General features: G+C 38.5%; 2 protein-coding genes across 2 annotated transcripts; one reads left to right on the top strand and one right to left on the bottom strand.

Moving 5' to 3' along the window:
- Nucleotides 1-3: 3 nt before the first annotated feature.
- Nucleotides 4-1,388, bottom strand: LOC128738709 (transmembrane emp24 domain-containing protein 2). The gene is made up of 4 exons (XM_053834034.1): nucleotides 1,193-1,388; nucleotides 941-1,122; nucleotides 730-882; nucleotides 4-674 (listed from the first exon to the last, which is right to left on the bottom strand). Exons 1-4 carry the CDS (start codon nucleotides 1,326-1,328, stop codon nucleotides 525-527), a joined length of 621 nt encoding a protein of 206 aa, XP_053690009.1. The 5' UTR covers nucleotides 1,329-1,388; the 3' UTR covers nucleotides 4-524.
- A 7,164-nt stretch (nucleotides 1,389-8,552) lies between these two features.
- On the top strand, nucleotides 8,553-20,124 carry LOC128734009 (histone-lysine N-methyltransferase PR-Set7). The gene is made up of 5 exons (XM_053827961.1): nucleotides 8,553-8,934; nucleotides 10,143-11,061; nucleotides 11,126-11,507; nucleotides 11,573-11,763; nucleotides 11,819-20,124. Exons 1-5 carry the CDS (start codon nucleotides 8,925-8,927, stop codon nucleotides 12,027-12,029), a joined length of 1,713 nt encoding a protein of 570 aa, XP_053683936.1. The 5' UTR covers nucleotides 8,553-8,924; the 3' UTR covers nucleotides 12,030-20,124.
- Nucleotides 20,125-21,473: the final 1,349 nt, after the last annotated feature.

Genomic DNA, 21,473 nt, shown 5'->3' with positions numbered 1-21,473 from the left:
AAACCAAAGTTTTAGAAAGTAGGTATAGACTGGTTTGCAACATTCTAAAAATGTAAAACCTAATTTGGTTACCCAATCGTTAAGAATTAAATTTTGACGTTAATGTTAGGTATCGATTAAAATTTACACTAATAAAACTAATTTTATGTAGTTTGTCGGTCCATTTTCTAGAAATTACTTTCTCGGATGTGGTCGTAGTTTTCTCCGAGTTTGTACATTCTGATTTACGTTTTTTTGGCCAAGTAGCTTTACTTTCAGTTTTCCAGAAATGGACAATCGGTCTAACAATATGCCGTTAGGTCAAATGACAAGAGATTGCTATAATCATATAATATTGCTGGTCGCCAGAGGAGTGCATTCTTTAACCTCGTCTATTAATCTTGCTCTGCAAATGATTCCACTCGCTTAATATGCTACAGATGGATTGAGAAACGGAACTATTTTCTTCGTGACAGTACCGTTTTATTTTCATTAAGCACAAAAAAGCACAGAACAAATTTATAACACGCTCTTCTAATCAAGATCTACACAACCCGCTTAACTTCGAAAAACCGCTTCAAGTAATACACTTGCCCTATCGTCATTACCACCAAAACCAAGGCTTCGAACACAGACCACAATACGACTCGTGAGTTTGTGCTTTCATTTATCGTGCGATGGATTCGGTCTCTGACCTGAAATAAGTTTCGATGCAATCATGTGTATCATCTCAAATCCAAGTTATCTTACGTGCATATAGTCCTGTTCATGCTTAATACTGGTCAATGTTCCCGACAATTCCTTAATCATATCCTCCAACTTAGTGTGTCCTACTTCACCTTCATTTACTGCTCCAATTGTCCCTTTAGGTGTTTCTCCAATTTCCATGGAAAACATGACAACCTACAGCGAATTCTTATGATTACTGCTTCATAAATATTTATATTATTGATTAACTTACCTTCGGTGTTAATGTTGACATTTTATTACTAAAGCAGTAATGGTAGACACCGGTTTCGTACGCAGAAAAAGTATATTTTCCGGAAGATTCTTTTTCGCCCTGATAAATAACTTTTTGGTCCGGTCCAATGATTCGAACTTCAATATCCAGAAAACCTCCCTCGATAGTTTCAAACATTAGACCTGCATTTTTGTGAGAAATTACAATTTTATTTGCAGATAGACCGTGTAAACATTATATTATGCATTTTACCTAATTTGGTTCCTGCCTCTGCGCGGTCGAAGAAACATTCCTCTGAGTGAGCATCAACAGTAATGAAATAACCCAAACTAAAACGAATATTACTTAGTAGCAGAACGATTACAGATTGCAGAATATGTTTCTTCATTTTGCGGTAATCGATTTTAATTTATTTTCAAAAATACTTTCAGCGCCACGTAATGCCGTTGTCAATCACAGAGATGCCAGATATTTTTAACAGAGATGCCAGATTTTTCTAAAAAAAATGCAACTCGAAAACCGGAAAAAACTGCTCGAAATTGGTAGATAAAAAAAAATTTGCATCACGCATTTTCAAGAAAATTTCTGGAATAGATCATTTTGCGATGACGTCATTTTGCCGTCAAATGACACCACTTGGTGGTTTGTTTACATGTTTTTTGTTACATCCAGCAGTTTCGATTTAAAATTTCGTGAAGGATTACTGCATCAGTTGCTTTAAAATGCATGTAAGGTGCTTTCTCATAAATAAAAACTATAATTCTTGATCATTATCTGCCGGACAAAGATAGAAAATTCAATTCAAACTTTAACACCATGTAAACAAACCACCAAGTGCTGTCGAAAAAGTGTGGTTAGGAGCTCCCGTGTAATGATCTATTTAATCTGTGAATCCACCAGCGGGGTGCTATCCGTATCTTAACGAACGGTGTTTGACAGTCCACTTAACGAAGGGCGCTATTTCAAAAAAATGCAAGAAATAGCGCCCGTCTGACAGGTAGATTTGCTGCCAACCTTTGTCGAGATGTGCTGAGATGTTGGCAACAAAAACATGGCACCCATCGCAAGCCCCTGGAATCCACCTTTTCGCGCGCTTAATGGTGGCTAGTGGGTACAGTTTTCGACAATGTTTATTGGCTTTTGGTTACTCCGCTCACGTACGCTTGATAATTCTACAATAACAATCAAGGGTGAAAATGTTTACTTGACGTGAATCGACCTTTTCGCGTGCCTAATGGCGGCTAGTTAAAGCCCTACACTGAGAACACTTTTCGTATAGTTTATATGTGTCTCACACATAGATTTTTGCAATGTGCCTAGTCAATGAACTTTATATGCCACACAGTTATAATTTATGGGTACGCGAAACTTTTGCTCATACTATTTATATGCGTATATTTTTTATGTATATAGTTGCACATACTATTCATATCCGTATAATTTCTATGTGTATTTCTTGGCGGATTGTATTTATATGCGGCATATGATAATCATCTAGAATTTCATATGGAAATTTACCATTAGTTATGTGCAGAATATTTTGAGTGTATAATGATATACATTTATAGGGCTTCACGGCTAGTGGGCACAACTTTCGGAAAAAATGGCATGCTTTTGGCAACTCTGCTTACGTCAAGTTGATATTTTCCCCCTTGGAAAACTGTCAAGCGTACGTTAGCAAAGTTGCCAAAAGCATTTAAATATTTTCCAAAAGTTGTGCCCACCAGCCGCCATTAAGCACGCGAAAAGGTGGATAAAGTTGCCAAAGGCATGCTAATATTTTCTGAAGGTTGTAGCCACCAGCCGCCATTACGTACGCATAAAGGTGGATAAAGACATCCTCCTTATCGCGTGCGTAATGACGGCTGGTGCGTACAACTTTCGAAAAATATTGAGCTTGCTGACGTTTATCGTACGCACACACCGACGCGCGATTTATTGTTTTTTATTCCCTTTTGGCACAGACCATAGTTGATCCATAAAGCTTTTTACACGTTTGTTTTTGTTTTCCCCCAGTCATACCCCGGTAAAAAAAAACATACGTTTGAGTGATAGGCGAATTCGAGCAAAACTAAGAGCAACCGTTCGCTACCTGGTTGTGATTATTGGAACTACAAAAAAAGTGCAATTCCCAAAATGCTTGCTGGCACCTATATGGAACTCGACTTTAAATGTAATATTTTATTGAATTACCAACAGTGGGAATGGTGAAAATGGATAATAAAGGTAAGAAAAAACATTACCTTTCATTTGATATATATTGTTTCTGCTTCGGGAGATTATTAGAGCTTCGCAAGTGTATTTATGGTTACGAACTGTTAGGTTATATGTTTGGTTCTTGGCGCAGATGATGCTAATCAAGAAAATAAATCCGTTAGCATTTGAAAACACATTGAAAAACGTTGAAGACTGAAAATAATTGGTGATTCTCTATCCAGGATATGTAAACTTTACAGCTGACTCTATGTACTTTTGTTTCATGCGGTACAAAACCAAACATTAACATTTTTCTGCCATAAAGTTAATTAATTCGAATATTTTCACTTACCTTAACGTAGATAAACAAATTTCTTCCAATATTTCGCTATCTAAAATCCTGACAATTGAAAGGGTTAATCAAAAACTGCATTTTATTTCAGTTTTTTTCAAAAATGTATGGAGTTTGACAGTGATTTTACTTTTCATCACTTTTTTTATGCAGCGCCTCTAAGCGGGCGATAGCTTGTCAAAAACGCCTATAAACGATAAGTTTTTGTAGCATTTTGCACTGGGCTTAGCAAGCTCTATCGACCTTTTCGCGTGCGTAATGGCAGTGGGTACAGCTTTTGGAAAACGTTAGCATGGCTTTGGCAACTTTATTCACGTAAAGTTGATATTTCCAGCATTGATTGTTGTTGTAGAACTTTCAAGCGTACGTGAGCGGGGTTCCCAAAAGCAAATAAACGTTGTCGAAAAGTGTACCCACTTTCCGCCATTAGGCACGCAAAAAGGTGAGCAAAAAGCTACAAAAACTTATCGTTTTTCACTCAAACGTATGTTGTTTTAACAGGGTATAACTGGTGGAAAACAAAAATTCTCGCTCATTCTGTTTGACGTTTGGCTTATCCGCCCTTTTCAAATGTTGGTCGACAGTTTTACAACAACAATCAAGGGGGAAAATGTCAATCTCGTCAATCTCGCCCTATCCACCTTTTCGCGTGCTTAATGGCGGATAGTGGGCGCAACTTTTGGAAAATGTTTCAATGCTTTTGGCAACTTTGCTAACGTACGCTTATTGACAGTTTTGCAAGGGGAAAATGTCAACATGACGTGAGCAGAGTTGCCAAAAGCATGTTATTTTTTCCGTTAGTTGTACCCACAAGCCATAAAGTCCTATAAATGTATATCTTTATAGGGCTTTAACTAGCCGCCATTAGGCACGCGAAAAGGTCGATTCTTCTACGGGCATAAAAAACATAAACATTCCCAGGTAACCAATAAGCATTTCCAATGCAATTTAAAAGCAAACTAATAAGCATTTAAGTTGCCTTAAATGCTACTTAAAGGCTATTTTGGCAAAATATGCTGCTACTTTACTGCTAGCCCTCTTATAGTGCTGACAATCCAAGTGACAATCCTTATTTGCAGCTAGTTAAATACATTAAGAATAGAAAACATTTGCCGCCGCAAATCTTTGCTGGTCGTAGCAATCCTTTTATTTGTTGTTGTCTGTACGGTGTATATCTTTTCCCTCGGCGTGTCGTTATCCCTCGTCGTACCGATAAATTTAACAAACTTATCCAAAAACAACCAGCTCTGCTTGACGCTTTGCGAGTTACTCATAATGGATTTCGGATTTGCTCAGCGAGATGAATTTCGTCGGGCTGAAGCCGCCAGAATTGTTATGGTCGGGTGGCATAGTGGCGATATCACCACTGCTGGTAGCGCCGTAATCGTGCGTCGAGCTCCCGCTGCCGGTGCGCGAAAACGCCACTGCTTCTCGTGCCATCCGCTGCTCTTTTTTGTTTTTGGATGAAAAAAAAAACTAAATCCGAGCCGATGACAAATAGATGTGCACAGGCAGCGAGCGACTTAAAGCAGCAATAAGCTCAGGACTATCTGCGTAAACTAATGACGGGGTGACAAAAGTACTCACCTGCCGTACTAGCATGAATCACTCCTGCCACAGAGAACAGACATCCATTCAGGAACAAATTTTTTGGGAATTCTTGGATAAAATTTCAAATTAAAATCACCTAATATGCTAGCGTCACCACCACTATAGTTTCCCAACTAAATGATTCTTTTGATTTGCACACTGACAACCTTTGGCTCCTCTGGCGCTAGTATATATGGACAATAAGCGTTATGCTAGCGCCAGAAGCTAGCTGTTGTGAGTTTAGTGTTGAATTTTATGCGCCTTCAGCGACATCATCACTATAGTTTCCCAACTAATTTGACATAAGTTTTATCCAAGTAGGGACCTTTCGCTTGGATGTCTGTTCTCTGTGATTATACTGTTGGCCATCAGTTTGACATCGTTTAGTCATTCTTAGCGCAAACTAGATTTGGACAAAGTCTAGCACCGTGAATCGATGGATTGGAATACATTGCCCGAATTAAAACTTTTATCCGATAACTAGTACAAATTTGATGTTCCACTTCCTCACGACCAGCAAAACGCAGACAAGCACAAGAGACAACTGCGAAGCTGTAACTGTCAAAACGATCAGCTGCTCTAATGTCAAACCAGAGTTGCCAGTGAGAAAAAGTTATCATTGTTGCCAGAAACGTGTTATTTTCGTTATGTCAAGGAAGATCTCTAATGTCAAGGAAGATCTCTAATGTCAAGGGAGAATAAATTACAATATTTTTGTTTTTTAATTTTTTAGTGCTCTGCATCTTTTTAAAAAAGAAAAAACTATACTCTGGTAGTCATAATGGGAAGATAAAGCTTCCTTCTAAAAAAATCATCTTTTTATCACAAATTTTAGGACCCAATTGAGGTCCCTACCAAATCGGAGGAGGAATCGGATGACGAAATAAGTAAATCAAACTTGATAGGCGGATTAATCGATGCAAAAAATTTTGCAACCTACGGAATTAAACGAAATAGGTTGATTAATCGAGATATAAAATTGATCAACACAGACGAAATAGGCGGATTAATAGGTGCATAATATTGTGCATCCAGCACTAAATTGGACTTCCGAAAAAACGGCAAACGATTTTTCTTTCATACCGTACATTAATCCTAGTGTATTAGGAAGTAGTGCGCTGTATAGCGCGTCTCATTTGCTATACAGCGCACTACTTCCGACATTAGGTTTAATGTGCGGTAAGGAAGAAAAATCGTTTGTCGTTTTTTCGGAAGTCCAATTTAGTGCTAATGGATACACAATATTATGCACCTATTAATCCACCTATTTCGTCTGTGTTGATCAATTTTATATCCCGATTAATCAACCCATTTCGTTCAGAACTAGTCGATCGGAAATCACACTCTCGTTGTTCTTTTATCTTTTATTTAAAAAATTATTACAGAAGTCTCTGCTCTCTCAGTCCCTGCTTTCTAGCCACTGCGATTCCGTTCAAGCCGTATCTCCTCGTGTAATGGCTTTAGCAGGTAGATTTTCCTTTATCCTGAAACTCAGATCTTTATTATTGCTTCACTGTTAAAATTTGTAATTGTAATACCTTATGGCACCTCGGCCGCTTCAGTAGCAACAAAACTTACCAGTTCGGGCGCCATATGAAGAACGCCCATAGGATAATTTTCAATATCCAAATGAAAGCCATCGACTTGATTGGTTTTCACTGAAATCAATGAACTATGTTATATATAATTCTAGAATTTATTGCACATCCGAAACATACTTCCCAAAATTTCCGCTGCATCTCTGCTCACAAGAACCTGGGTAAGAAAGTGCCAGTGATCGTTGTATCGGTAATACTGCCCTACCGGAATCAGAGCAGCTAAACCTGGGTTATACCGAGGGGCAAGACACTGTTGAAAATATATTACTTTTCTCAATGGAAATATTTTTTCAACCTTAATATATTGACCTTTCCCACCCATAATATAACCTAAAACCCTATAAAGTTACATCTATTTATACATTTATAGAGCTTTAACAGGGCCTAATATATTAATATATATGATAATATTATAAAGTGTCTTGCCCCTTGGGTTAGACCCAGGTTCGGCAGCTGCTTCCTTGATAAGTTTGCAATCTGTGTTTTATCCTTTGCTATGCAATGGCCTCCGATGGCACCGTCACTGTCAACTACAAATAAAGCACAATTCAAACCGCTCGTACCTACGAAAACACTTTGTTAAAATTGTTGACTAAATAATTACACTCGAACATTGTAAAATTACCAACTATTGATGCAAACTCCACAAACATCATCCCGTAGCGCCATTTTCTCGATACTCAGATTTGTCAACAGGTATTGAGCTTGCTGACGTTTATCGTACGCACACATCGATGCGCGATTTGTTGTTGCTGTTGTTAGATTTTACATTGATTTTACACGTTTGTTTTTGTTTTCCCCCAGTTATACCCCGGTAAAAAAACATACGTTTGAGTGATAAACGATAAGTTTTTGTAGCTTTTTGCACTGGGCTTAGCAAGCTCTATATACAGGTATTTCTATACAGGCTCAATCGATTTTTCGACCGATTTAATAGAGACCCTACGATAACAGATTAATTCGCCAATAAATCGGGTTACGGGTTGGGTGACGAAAACCGATCCCGTTTGATGATTGATCGGTGCACTTAATTGACAAACTAATCCTTGCAATCTAAACCGACTCTTTCACCGATTTAATCGATACCCTATGAAAACAGATTAAATTCATCAATAAATTGGGTGGCGGGTCGGGCGACGAAAACCGACCCCGTTTGATGATTGATCGATGCCTAGATCGATGCACTTAATTGACAAACTAATCCTTGCAAACTAATCCGACTCTTTGACCGATTTAATTGATACCCTACGAAAACAGATTAAATTCACCAATAAATTGGGTGGCGAGTCGGGCGACGAAAAGCGACCCCGTTTGATGATTGATCGATGCACTTAATTGACAAACTAATCCTTGCAAACTAAACCGACTCTTTGACCGATTTAATTGATACCCTACGAAAACAGATTAAATTCGCCAATAAGTCGGGTGACGAAATGAACCTACCTACGAAACCCGACGATGTAGGTTGATTAGTAGGTTGATGTCTTAGGCACCCTATTTTGTCGGTAGACGCGTAAAATGCCATCTGTCAAACTTTTTATGGGGAAGCGTATGTGAGCGGAGTTGCTAAAAGCAAATAAACATTTTCGAAAAGTGTACCCACTAGCCGCCATTAGGCGCGCGAAAAGATGGATAGCTGCCATTATCGCTTGTGGAAAGCTGGATAGTATTTTTAGGTAAAACTAATGCTGGATTCTAAGTAAATTCAACTCATATTTTATACGCAGTTTAAGAGTGTACACCGAGGAATCGAAAACGATATAATGCAATATTATCGATAACTTTTCCATCCCTGCTGGTGAAACCCTGAAACACATTGTTTGTGTGGCTGTGAGCACAAAATTGGATGTGTATCTCGGCAGAGTTTTGCTGCCAAAATATAATAGACATTGTGTGTATAAAATCAGCAAGTGCATTAATGTGAAAGTTAAGAAAAGTGGAATACACCATATTTATCTTAGGTAGTGTTTTTCATAAAAGTTAACGTAAACTTTTAGAAGTTTGGAGTCTGCACTATTAGAAACGAAGCATATTTTTTCTCATCCGACTCGTTCGCTCATCAGTTACACATATCGCAGTGTGCGTGCTCGTTGCTAATCGCTTTGCAAAGGTGTGCGTATGTGAAAATCTTTGTCCTAAACGCTGCAGTGGAAGAATGTAAATGGTGGCGCTTTGAATGTGAAGAAAAGGGAATCTTCCGAATTCTAAATTCTGGTTTGTTAGATTTACAACGATTTTGCGGTACAACATGGGTAAAGGTAAGCGATCTAGATTTATTTATACATAAGTGGAATTACGTTAATTATTTTCTCGGAATGATGAGCTACTCGTAGCACAAAGCACACATTTTTTGTATTTTCATTCAAAATTTATTTTTGCCTATGCTAATTATGAATTATTGTTCCAATGTATATTTTGAATGTTCTTGCGCGGTAACTGTGTAAAGTTTATGACAGATCGTCTACGATATGTATATCTTCTTAACATTAACATTCTTTTTAAAGTGCCCATTATTATTCATATGACTTTTAAATCTGATCGTAGCCTTATTTGCAAGTTCACGTTTGGCGCTAAGTTCGCTTGGGTCGGGTTGCAGGTTTTTGTATTTGTGTTTTAGACCTTCCCATTCATATTGGATTTTTTTTATGGTTGGTGCTAACCGAGTGAAAATATCCACTCACACATTGTGCAGTCAAGAACATATTGGAATAATAAAAATAACAGGGCAAATAAAAAGCATACTATACCTAGAGATATTAAATGAAACTTCTTTCTAAAGCTGTTTCAGCAGAACCATATTTTAATGTCGAGTAAAATGAAATTCATACTGGATTTGTTGCATTAAATTAGGGCGACAGAATATTTTTAATTGTAAACTTCGATTTAAAGGTATTTAATGTATAGTTTCTACAACTATAATTCTAAAATATGTACAAATAAATCAAATAAGAATGCCAAATAAACTTCGCAGAAAATAGTTTAATATTATACGATTTATAATGTCACAGATGTAAATTTAGAAAATCTGATGAGACTAAAAAATAATGCTTCTCTATGAATTATTATTGAATAATTCATTTTAAACATTGTATTAAAGGAAAGGTGTTGTAATGTATTCATAATTCATAATTCTACACAAAAAAAAATACCTTCAACATATAAAAAGATTTAAACCATCATCTCTTTGACATTCCTCGCATGATTTTTTTTAGATACAGTCTTCAAAAATGTAATATTGCTTGTTATTGGAAAATTCCATGAAACAATAACAAAAATTTTTGTGTTGAAGAAATAAGGAAACTTTGATAAAAAAAATAGAAGTATGTACAGCTAAAAAACAGTATTTCTGTAAGCACAGTATTTAAGACGAATTTATGTGTTTGCAGAACGAAAATCATTTGTGTTTTTACAGTTTATTTGATAAATTTGATGTTATTCATGGTGCAATTTATTTAACTTTTTCCAGGTCGCCGCACACGTCAAACCAACCCTGTCAACCAACTGCTTTCAGCAACAACTGGAGTGGATGATACCGCCAGTCCTAAGCGAAAAGATCTGAAGTTTGACAATAGCGCGCCCAAAGCTTCCCAATCCAATCCTGTAAACACGGCCAGTAAAAACAAATTGCCGCCGGGAACCACGGAAACATCAATGCTTCTCCGAGCTAGTCGCTCGAAAACTAATGGCATAGCCAAATATTTCACAAACTGCGAGAAATCGTTATCTGCAGCTGTATCCGACCCAGTTCCTGTCGCAAAATCAGAAAATTTTATTGACCTTACAGACGAGAACACCTGTGATTCGTTCGAAAATAACACAAATGGTGTTACGACGCCTTCTATCGACGTTTCACCGTTGGCTGCACTTGGTTTCAACGTCGTCAAAAGCAATCCAGCTTGCAACATATTTTTACAGGAACCAGTTTTAACGCTGAACTTTGACAAAACACCGACAGATCAGTCGCGAATGGTTATTAAGAACTCCTTCCTTGCGACGGAGATACAAAATAAATTTTCTCCCCCTAAATGTGATCCTATGTGGAGCAGCGCGATGGCGTCGGTCAAGCGAGAGACAGTCGAAGAGGAACATGCTCTCGATCTCTCGATGCCCACACAAGTAACGTCTATTGATTCGACCACGTTCCTAAATCAAGACAGCAATTCGTGTGATAGTGGTGACAGTGGAGTGGTTATTCTTCCGGAAGCAGAAGCGCTTGAAACTAGCACCAGTTGCGATGGCAAGAAACGCAAACCTGCAACGCCACATCGCATTTTGTGTCCATCGCCGGTGAAAAATCCTATAGTTGCTAGTCCCTCGAAAGCGTTGGCTCATCTCAATATTCAAAGCAAACGTGCCACCAGAAAAAATGCTAAGTCCAAACGAAGGTATGACATTTTTCTATCATTCATTACTGTGCATATACTCAAAAATGTTTTTCTTTTTTTCCAGACTTCACACTAAGGAGTTGGAAAACGCATTGGAGGAATCGGTAGTGCCACAAACTGCTGATATTTTCCCGGCAGTAACTGCGGCAACAATTCCAGCCAAAGAGCCAATCGATAAAAAGAAACCAGTGTTAAATGATTCCGTAAATCCAACCGCACAACAGAACACCAACAATAACCAAAGCAGTAAGGTGAGCGAAGCTCCGATAATCCCGTCAGCCAGAAGTGGTGGCAAAAATGTGATTGCTGCAACTGGAGGAAACAAAAAGCTTACCGACTTTTTCCAAGTTCGGCGCAGTGTTAGAAAAACCAAAAAAGAAGTTCAGTGGGAGCGGGATCGCGATATCGAGAAGGCAATACTCGAAGAACGAGATCATGGTTTAAAAGTAAGTTAAACCAGGTATAGTAAAATATCAAGACGAATTAAATGTGTCTTTTGTCTCGATTTCAGATTGCGTACTTCGATGGGAAAGGTCGAGGAATAGTGACGACAAGGCCTTTTATGAAGGGAGAATTTGTCGTGGAATATATCGGTGATTTGATTTCGGTTGCAGAGGCCAAACAACGCGAGCAAATTTACGCAGAGGACGATAACACAGGCTGTTATATGTACTACTTTAAACACAAGAACGTTCAGTACTGGTAGGATCTATTAGAAATTTGATGGTGAATGTATTTCTGACACATTTTATTACAGTATTGATGCGACTGCTGAAAGTGGCAAACTTGGGCGACTAGTGAACCACTCGCGCAACGGAAATCTTATGACCAAAACAGTGTCCTTGAATAACCGACCTCATCTGGTGCTAATAGCCAAAGAAGATATTACCGAAGGTGTGGAGGTCACGTACGATTATGGTGATCGGTCGAAGGAAGCTCTTCTACACTATCCCTGGCTGGCTTTCTAGAAGACATCAGTTCCCGAAGACTCATGCATCTAGTTCAACAACAAAGGTTTGCATCACGTTGCAATGACGAGAGCGAACAAGTATGTACCACCATGTTTTTGTTAGAACGATCTGTGCATGTTCTTAGGCACCGAAAGTGTTTGATTGGTTTATGTGCGATTTCCATTTTTTACGGAAAATTGTATATTGAAGCAGTAATTTTGGACGCGTTAATAAGTTTTTGATCTATAGTGTTACGGTCATAGAAACTAGAGCAGATTTTTTTTGCATATTACATAACATAAGAGGGCGTTTCCTTTGCAGAACGTTGCAACGACTCTGAACTATTTATCAAGAATAAAACGTAAATATTAATTTATTTTTACTTTTTAAAAGAATTAAATTTTTGTTCTGAAATTATAGTGGCAATTATGTTAAAATAAGTTTGACTTTAGACTACGGTCTTCCTTTTCACAGAGGCAACCCATAAAAAACGTAGAAAGGAAAGGCTTTGGTATTCGTCCCCCAGAATACTTGATCTGCTTTCGACAGAATTCGCAGCCGGCTGTTAGTGTACAGAACAAATGACAATGCAAACACACACATATAGGAATATTTCTCAACTTGCTATTTTCGACCGCAACGTTAGCTTTTATACTGAAGATCACTCTTTCGTTAGTAATCAAGAAAATCCGGATTTTCTTTGCTTCATAGGTTAAATTTTTTCGTAAGATTGTTGTAACTAATTAAAATAAAAGACCCGGTTTTATTCTTCCCATCGACCAGACGAGTTGGTGGTTATAAATTGAAGGCTGCTGTATTTTCTCAATCCAAACAGTTTTGTTCCTTAATTCTAGATGAGGGAAAATCCCTCACCTGCTGCGCCCCTAAAGTGAGTGCAACCTGCGATACTCCTGCTGTCCTATTCTGACACGTGCTAATTTGCACTCCGCATACGTGTACCTTCGTCCGTTCACTCCCGCAAGTGTTCATTTCGCATGGCCCCACAAGCGGTGGTAAATAAATTGATAAGCACAGTTAGGCTGTATGGAGCATATCGCTCGCATTCTCTTAAGTAAAGAGTTGCGCTCTCCCGATAGAGCTACGAGACAACCCTCAAATGCCCAAGCGGCTAGCAATAGCGACGATGTCGGTCACGTTGCCCCGCTCGGTGAGAAGTGTATATTTTCTCTGCTCAAAACAAGGCTTACGGAACAGAAACGGTTTTGGTGGGCCTCTTATTTGGGCTTAACTTCACACAGTTGCCATTCTTAGAAATGTTTACGGTTCTACTTTCGGTTCAATGCGGCTTGATGGCTTGGTTTATATATGTTTAAAATAGCCTAATACTGCGGGATTTCGTCATTCGGATCCACGCAAGATCTCAATTGGGATGAGTAACGGGCAGGGTTGCTACATCCCCCCCATATGAGCTGCTGATCGTCTTTGAAAGGGAGGCTCGGCAACTGGTAAGTGGTAGGCACTTGGTGTGCATATCACCGCGACTGTAGTTTCCATTCGTGTTATCACTGAGATGTCTGGGAATGGTGAAAGCTTTGAGTGTGTCGGACGAGCGAAGATTCTCTTGGTATGCTCAGGCATCGAATTATCTTGACCGGCTTCTCGTTATTGTCTTCATGGCTTGCAGCTTCTCATCGTGGTAACTCATTGTCGTTGTTCCCGCGGCTTATTGGCTGCGCGTCCAGGCATATTTGTTAAGAATAATAGTTCCATTCTGTATAGAAAATATCTTTATAACGGGCCCTTTGACCTACTCGTCCAAATAGTCGGGTGGACGGTTTTAAGAAAAAATAAAATCTTTCTCTTTTGCCTTTGTATGGACTCGACTGGTTTTATATTACGTGACTTGCTTTATATTCATAATTAGGCTGCAGTCGACTGTATTGACGTTTGACGAAAATGCACCGTTTGGCAGCAGTTGACGTTTGACCAAAATGCACCGTCGTCGTTTTGAAGTAGGACTACTTCTTTGATTTCTATATTGGGGTGCACTTTAGAAAAACGAAAAGGGAACATGTAACGAAAAGTGGTTATGGTTTGCACGCTTATAACTCAGTCATCCGTCAACAGTTTCTAGAGATATTGGTATCAATCGATTGGAAATTTTTCAAAAAATCCATTACAACACAGTAGATTACATGTTTCCCTAACAGACGTTTAATAATTGAGAAAATATGAGTCGAATATTTAATATTTCATTATTTGCATTTTTTTACCGTCCCACGTCAGTGCTTCCCTAGCACGGATGACAGAAATATATACGAGATGAGCTATGGGTTAAACTTCCTTTCCTTACCTTCTTCGGTCACCGGCTTTCGTTGGCGAAACATCAGCCAGCAGCAGCTAGCTTGCGACGCACCGGACAGCCAGTTTTCGAGACACATCGGTGGCAAATTGGCAATTTTAAAGGTTGTATTTGAAACTTTGTTTGCCTTTGCCTCGGTGTGCGTCATCCATCAGCCGGTCGCCGACTTTCGTTGGCGAAACATCAGCCAGCAGCAGCTAGCTTGCGACGCATCGGACAGCCAGTTTTCGAGACACATCGGTGGCAATTTTAAAGGTTGTATTTGAAACATTGTTTGCCTTTGCCTCGGTGTGCATGATCAGTCCGTCGCCGGCTTTCGTTGGCGAAACATCAGCCAGCAGCAGCTAGCTTGCGACGCATCGGACAGCTAGTTTTCGAGACACATCGGTGGCAATTTTAAAGGTTGTATTTGAAACATTGTTTGCCTTTGACTCGGTGTGCGTGATCAGTCTGTCACCGGCTTTCGTTGGAGACACATCGGCAGGCAGCTAGCTTGCGACTCATAACATCATAACATAAAAGTCTATCTTGATTACAGATCCTACCAGTAGCGTTTGTCCCATAAACAGTATTCCCACTATTAATCCACACACCAATAACCTATCTGATGGACGAAAAAAGACAATGGACACCACGAGTCAGAAATTTGAGAATTCGAGAATAACAAACGGACCTTTGCAGGTCCACTATTTAAATTAGCTGAAGAGTTGAAATTATGAATTTCTCACATGTAAGAACACAATCCTTTACATGTCGTTACTCGCGTCAACTCCGATTTATAGGCATGCAAAAACGTAACAGAATTCTCTCGAATACTAATGCCACTTGGTGAAAAACTTATGGAACTTTTTCCACCATTTGTCTGCGGATCAACCTTACTGAAAACAGTAATTTTATTTATTGCTAGATTCCCGAGATATACCAAGATAAAGTCAACGGTTCACAGGTGTTGTACAAAATACAACAGCGTAAGTAAACCTTCCGTTACTGCGCAACTGGGGAATCTATTATATGAAATTCGTACAAAAATCACCGGTTTTGGCATTGGGAGACGAATTGCTCTACATTCGTAGTCCTACTTCAAGCCTGCGCCCGTGCCACTAGGCATGGACCCTTATACTTTTGCTTGAATCTTTGATGCCTCTCAGTGCTCCCATATATTGACTTGTGGCATTGCGTCGTCCTTGTATTGGATAGCATACAGTGTTCGCAGGCATTTGCTATAGCGCCTGCTTAGATTTTCGTGTATTGATAATCAATTGAGGTCACTCTTCCTCATTCTATGTTTCTTCTAGTTGTACTGCTTCTTGGTTATGATCGTCTGATCCTCGCCTTCTGCAGATCTCGCCAATCCTTGACACTCGCGGCTCCCCTCTCCCACTACCTCGTTTTGTCATCATGGCTTTTCTAACATTAAGCCCGTTGGTGTCTTGCGCGACACATCGCCTCCCATCGTTGTATCCTCGGGGTCATCTTGGATGTGCAGGTATATCTAACACTTTGAATCCTTAAAATAACACTTCCTAAAATTTTAATCAGCGGTAACTAAACACGTTGTTTTGAAGTCTTAAGGAAGGACAGCTGGCTACCGCGGATTACCTGTCTCCAGACGGGCTGTTCGTTGAAATTAATCCACGTCTTCCACGTTTGATACACCATCGAAATTGCTTTTCTCGCCGCCATGGCTCTATGCCTGGGCGCCATTCAGGTGATCGTCAAAGTTTCTGGTGGAATTTTCGTGTTTCGTAAGAAAAATGGCAGCTACTCGAACTCCGCATGCTCTTCCAGGTAGCGCTTTTTCTTCTTCTGTCTGTGTCTTTCCACGCTCTAATCAGTGGTACTAATTTTCTCTGCAACTCCGCTGTTGATAGCTGTTCTGATGGTATTCCAACAGTCCTCGAGAGGGGCTTCGTCCAGGTCGTCCTCGTGCTGCAGCGCAGTTCCGAGTGAAAGCGCGTAGCTTTCGGGCGACGTCAGGCTGTTTCAGTCTCGCGAGACTGGCGACGGTACCATTTGTTGTTCACAACGGAGAGTTTAGAGTGCATCTTAACCGTTTTTTCCTGTGGAGACTCATCACTGCGACCAGTATAATTGATCTATTGTGATATGGCCCGGGTGTTTTCTGTATGACATGCACTGCATTTCTTTTTGCTATACCGTGACCGCACGTAATTGCGATCAGCTTCTAATTCCGATCACTCAAACTAAATAGTAAATTTTTAGAAAATTGAGCCAAAATCTGTAGTAAATGAGCTTGCTCAGTTATTGTGCTATGTGTTTATGTGTCAGTTCTTGAAAAATGACTGCCTTTGGGGCACCATGCACTTCACAATAAATTAAATTCGATAGGCAGTAGCAAAAAATGGCGCTAAGCGCGCGATCAAATTTGCTAAGATCATAACAGCGTGGAAACATATTACCTTTTTCGGTATTCTATGATAACATGTAGATACAAGCATATATAACCGTTCTATATCAAATTTGGCTGAAAATATGCTAAATTTGCGGAATTTATTCCATTAAAGTGATTGATCGGAATTATGAACATAACTTTTTTTTCTGCTCTTAATTCCGATCACAGTTATAAACTCGCAAAATACATGCTAGCGTAGTTGCTATTTAGATTTTAGAATTATTCGCAACATGATAACATGGTAGTATTATTGAAATCCTTTGACGTAGAGCTACGTCTTACGGCAGGGTGTCAATCCAAAATTTGGAATTAAGCCAGCGTCACAAAAGAATGAAAGTTTTTGAACGCCAATAGCTCTTCCAATTTAAAACGGATTTTGATCATAAATGATGCAGCAATTGTATGGCTTTCTTGAAAAGATTGTTTGCCAATCGCTAAATAGTAAAAATGAACGAAAACCTTCAAGCTAAAATTTTTCCATATATTTTCCGTACGATAGTTTTGCACAGACGACCATTACACACACTAAGCTTGTGGCTTCTGCTGCTTCAGAACAAAGAAGCAAAATAAACTTGCGTGTTTTCTTGCTTACTACAAAGCATAGTAAAGCTTCGGTGCTACATTCCATAATTCAAAATACTTGCTAAAGACACATACCATGTAAGCAAATGTCAAAGTATTATTTTTCAGTGAGGACTCAAAGATGAATCATGCCTCAGGTGATCGGAATTAGGTGCTTTCACGGTAATCGCTATTGAATGAGCGCCATGCTTATTAAATTTTATGCTTGCTTGTGTGTATACGGGTTTACCCTTCCTTCACAGCTTGTTCTGCTTTACTCACGACCACTCGCTTGTTAAAGCAGACTCGGTAACCTTGCGGCCACGGAACCCCCCTTAACCAATACTAGGTAGAGTTCCAATCGGAACCCTCCAAACACCGGTTTGTATTCCTCCTGTTGGCCGATCGGAACTTCCAAGATGAAGCCTGCGCATGTTGATGATGCTTATGTTGAAAAACCGGCTTTCGACTACAGAAAATACTGAGATTTTTCGGCTCGCTTTGTACGATACTTTTGGAAAATGTCCTCGTTGTGACGTTGGTTTTCACCGGAGTTAGTTACTAAATCTCTGCTCTGGTTGCTTGTGATTCCTGGCAGGAATCACAAAGAAGTAAGAAAGGGGTATTGCTGGGTAAGAAGGTGGGAACCACTGCAGGCTCTATTTGCTTGCCTCATGTAGGTGAGGCACCGACGTTACGCTTTTTATAAAGTGAAAGAGTTTTTGGTGCGAACAATGATTAACTGGATGAAACTGTGAAATTTCGATATTAGGCCAAAAATATATTCGGACGTTCAATGGCAGGTGGGACTCTAACCCACACTCTCTCGGGTTGTACCCAAGTGTTTTTGCAATTAAACTACCGCCGCACCCTTATACTAGATAGCCTCAGATCTAATTTTGGCCCTCCAGTCTTTACCATTCTATACACCAACACATACGCTCCCCCGCCAACGGTAATTATTTTTGTATGATTGCCCTTTGCTTCTACCACCGAGAAGATAGATGGTTTTCAACTGTTGTAGTGTGGTAGAAGCGAGCAGCCGACCTTCGAAGCGTGTTTTTTCTGTTTTACTTGTCTCTGTGTCTTAACATTCTGATTGATATTTTATTTTGTATTGCATCGTTTTATTACATTTCGACAAGTTTTTTTGTATGAATAAAACGTTAAAGTGGTATCACTAAAGTATGAACAATCAATCGCAAAACTGAAGCTTTGTTTGGTATTTATACAAATTATTCAAATGAAAAATATCTCCGGGTCAAAGAAAATAGCGCTCATGAGTGTTAATATATTCCAATAACTTTTTGCAATAGTAGTAGGACGTATGTTTATAACGTCCTTCTGCTATAGCAAAAAATAATTAGAAGGTAATTTTCAGGTCGACAGTGACAGCTATTCCATATTGTGTGTTTGCATTTAACAGTGAAGAAGGCAGGCCCCTTACCAGAACACACCGAAAAGCCTAAATAATACGAAACATTAAAATATAAGACTAGAAGATATTCCTAAATTATCGTCAAATTGTTCAATAGGGTAAAAATGCGAGCTCACCAAGCGCTTGCAAATTAATTGCACTATAGGAACGACAGTAGATTAAACTAAAATGAACTGCCATTTTGTTTCCAAATTATTTTTGTCAAACAAAATACTAATCATTTCATCCATATGAAGTGTATGATAGCTTAGAGCAAACTAATTTAGCATTTGTCGTAAGTAGCTTGCAGTGTGTGACTGATTTAGAAAAAAATTGTTTCCACAATAAATTCAAATAGATCAGAAATGGCATCAAAATAGCAATTTTTAGAAATTTTAGTTTTTTGAGCTTGCTTGATATCGTTAGTTGAAATTTTATTAAATCGTATACAGTACAATGAAGAGTGCAGTTAAAATCTGCATGTGCACTATGAAAGTTCTCATATTTTAAATGTGTGTATTATAGACGAAACTAGCTTCAACTATAATAATTACAATAGTTTGTTTTATTTATAAATTTCATAATCAACACGACAGCTGTCCTTCATCGCTTAGTACTACTTTGTCGAAAAAAATATCATAAGGGTCGGATGTTCAAACCAAACTAATTTACTGTTAAGTTATGCGCTATGTTCAGTCCACCGGTCATTTTGTTAACTTGATTATACCTACTGAAAATAATCGGTTGGTAATCCTAAACACTAATTAGAACAAACTACCCAGTAACAAGTTTTGTCAGGCAGACATAAACAATACTTAATTGAGCAAACACCGATAGTACTAAAAGGAAAAACACGTATTAGAAACTAAATTTGATTTAAATCAATGTTTTCTATTACATATTATATATAAAATAATAATAGTTATTTTTGTCGTGCAAAATAGACGGCAATTAGGCTTACTGAATTATAATTCACACCCAACAAACTTCATAATCGAGAGGAACGTCTCGCGATAGAATAAACCGCCTCAGTAGTTATTATTTCCTTATAGAACTATGATTACAAACTACCAAGCGAAAACTAAAAAAAGCAAATGAGTAAAAGCTGCTCCAAAAGCTCATCTAGACATGGCACTAGGATTGAATTGATATACGGAAGGTCAGGGTAAACAAAAAGAGAGGAATAGATATAAAGCTATTTAAAAAGGAAACAAATCTTTCAGTGAACCGGAATGATTGTTACGCCTGCCGTTGGTCTACCATGAACAACACTAAGAAAATGTTAGTCGGTCTTTTGTTAAATTGAAAGACATTTATAACGTTAACGGTTTAAAAACGCAAAATATGCTCAGTATCACGCAAATGGTAATGAGGCGAATATCAATATTAATCAAGAAGAACAATGAAACAATATCGATGTATATATATACACTTTATTGAATAAACATTTTAAATGAAGTAGTGCAGTATTTTTGATATCTCGTGATATATCACTATGTATTTCTAGACCTCAAGTAAAACATTCCATCAAGAACACTTGGAATAATAAGGGCATTGTAAAGTATTTTTAAAGTTTTTGTCAGTCTCCCTTTGAAGTTGGTTTGAAAAATTGGGGGGCAAAAAAATAATTTGTGGGAAATAAGTCAATTTTTTTTATAAAATCGGTTGTCTGAGGGCTCTACAGCCTAAAAACTACAAGGTATACAGCCCTAAGGGTTGTACGAAAGGGTGACGTAGGACTATTATATTAGATCATTATATCAACTAAGTACAACACTGAGACATAGAGATTTCTCTTAAAAATCACTTGTGTGCATCATAAAGGTCGAAATACTAATGAATAAACAGCCCACACATTATAATATTAAATATGATTATACGTAGCTTGACATGTTTCAATAATCTTCCTTTAACTCGCTTGCGACCTTTAAAACGGCTGTTGGTTACAAATAACATTAATCCATTATGTCCTAGCGTATGAAATTTAATACGTAATTTCAATATACCCTGGGTCATAATGGGTTAAAGCCAAAGCACGTTCATCGCAAATATGACGTGCCATTCGACTGTCGTTCTCTTTTGAAATGAATGGCAACAGACACGTAAGTTAGCGGCGTCACTGTCTCTTGCTCTGAGAAGGTTTTACTAGTTTTATTTGTATGAGAGTCCTTATCCTCCTACCACAAGGGCGAGGGTTCTCAAACCATCATTAAATAAATTCATGCCTCCAAAAATCCCCACTTGCCAAATTTGGTTCCATTTGGTTGATTATTTCTAGAGTTATGAGGAAATTTGAATTTCATTTGCATGGGAGCCCCCCCCCCTCTTACAAGGGGGAGGGGTCTCAGTACACCATAGAAAAAATTCCTGCCTTCTAGAACCCCCACATGCCAAATTTGATTCCTTTTGCTTGATTAGTTCTTGAGTTATGAGGAAATTTGCCTTTCATTTGTATGGGAACCCCCCCTCCTAAAGAGGAAAGAGGGTCTCAATTCACCATAGAAAAATTCTTGCCTTCTGAAATCCCCATATGCCAAATTTAATTCCATTTACTTGATTAGTTTTAGAGTTATAAGGAAATTTGTATTTCATTTGTATGGAAGCCCCCCCTCTGAGAACAGAAAGGGGTCTCAGTACACCATAGAAAAAAATCGTGCCTTCTAGAGCCCCCAAATGCCAAATTTGGTTCTATTACTAGATTAGTTTTCAAGTTTAGAGAAAATTTGTGTTTCATTTATATAGGAGCGC

Source organism: Sabethes cyaneus, chromosome 2 (assembly GCF_943734655.1).
Source record: "Sabethes cyaneus chromosome 2, idSabCyanKW18_F2, whole genome shotgun sequence".
In the NCBI taxonomy this organism is placed as follows: domain Eukaryota; kingdom Metazoa; phylum Arthropoda; class Insecta; order Diptera; family Culicidae; genus Sabethes; species Sabethes cyaneus.
The sequence above is the reverse complement of the archived record's forward strand: the minus strand, read 5'-3'. Positions and strand labels throughout refer to the sequence as shown.

Coding starts and splice junctions, on each gene's coding strand:
- LOC128734009 (XM_053827961.1), top strand. Junction 11,062..11,125: donor AATGCTAAGTCCAAACGAAG/GTATGACATTTT, acceptor CTTTTTTTCCAG/ACTTCACACTAAGGAGTTGG. Junction 11,508..11,572: donor AACGAGATCATGGTTTAAAA/GTAAGTTAAACC, acceptor TCTCGATTTCAG/ATTGCGTACTTCGATGGGAA.
- LOC128738709 (XM_053834034.1), bottom strand. CDS start 1,328: ATGAAGAAACATATTCTGCAATCTGTAATCGTTCTGCTACTAAGTAAT. Junction 1,123..1,192: donor AGAGGCAGGAACCAAATTAG/GTAAAATGCATA, acceptor ACAAAAATGCAG/GTCTAATGTTTGAAACTATC. Junction 675..729: donor ATGAACAGGACTATATGCAC/GTAAGATAACTT, acceptor AACTTATTTCAG/GTCAGAGACCGAATCCATCG.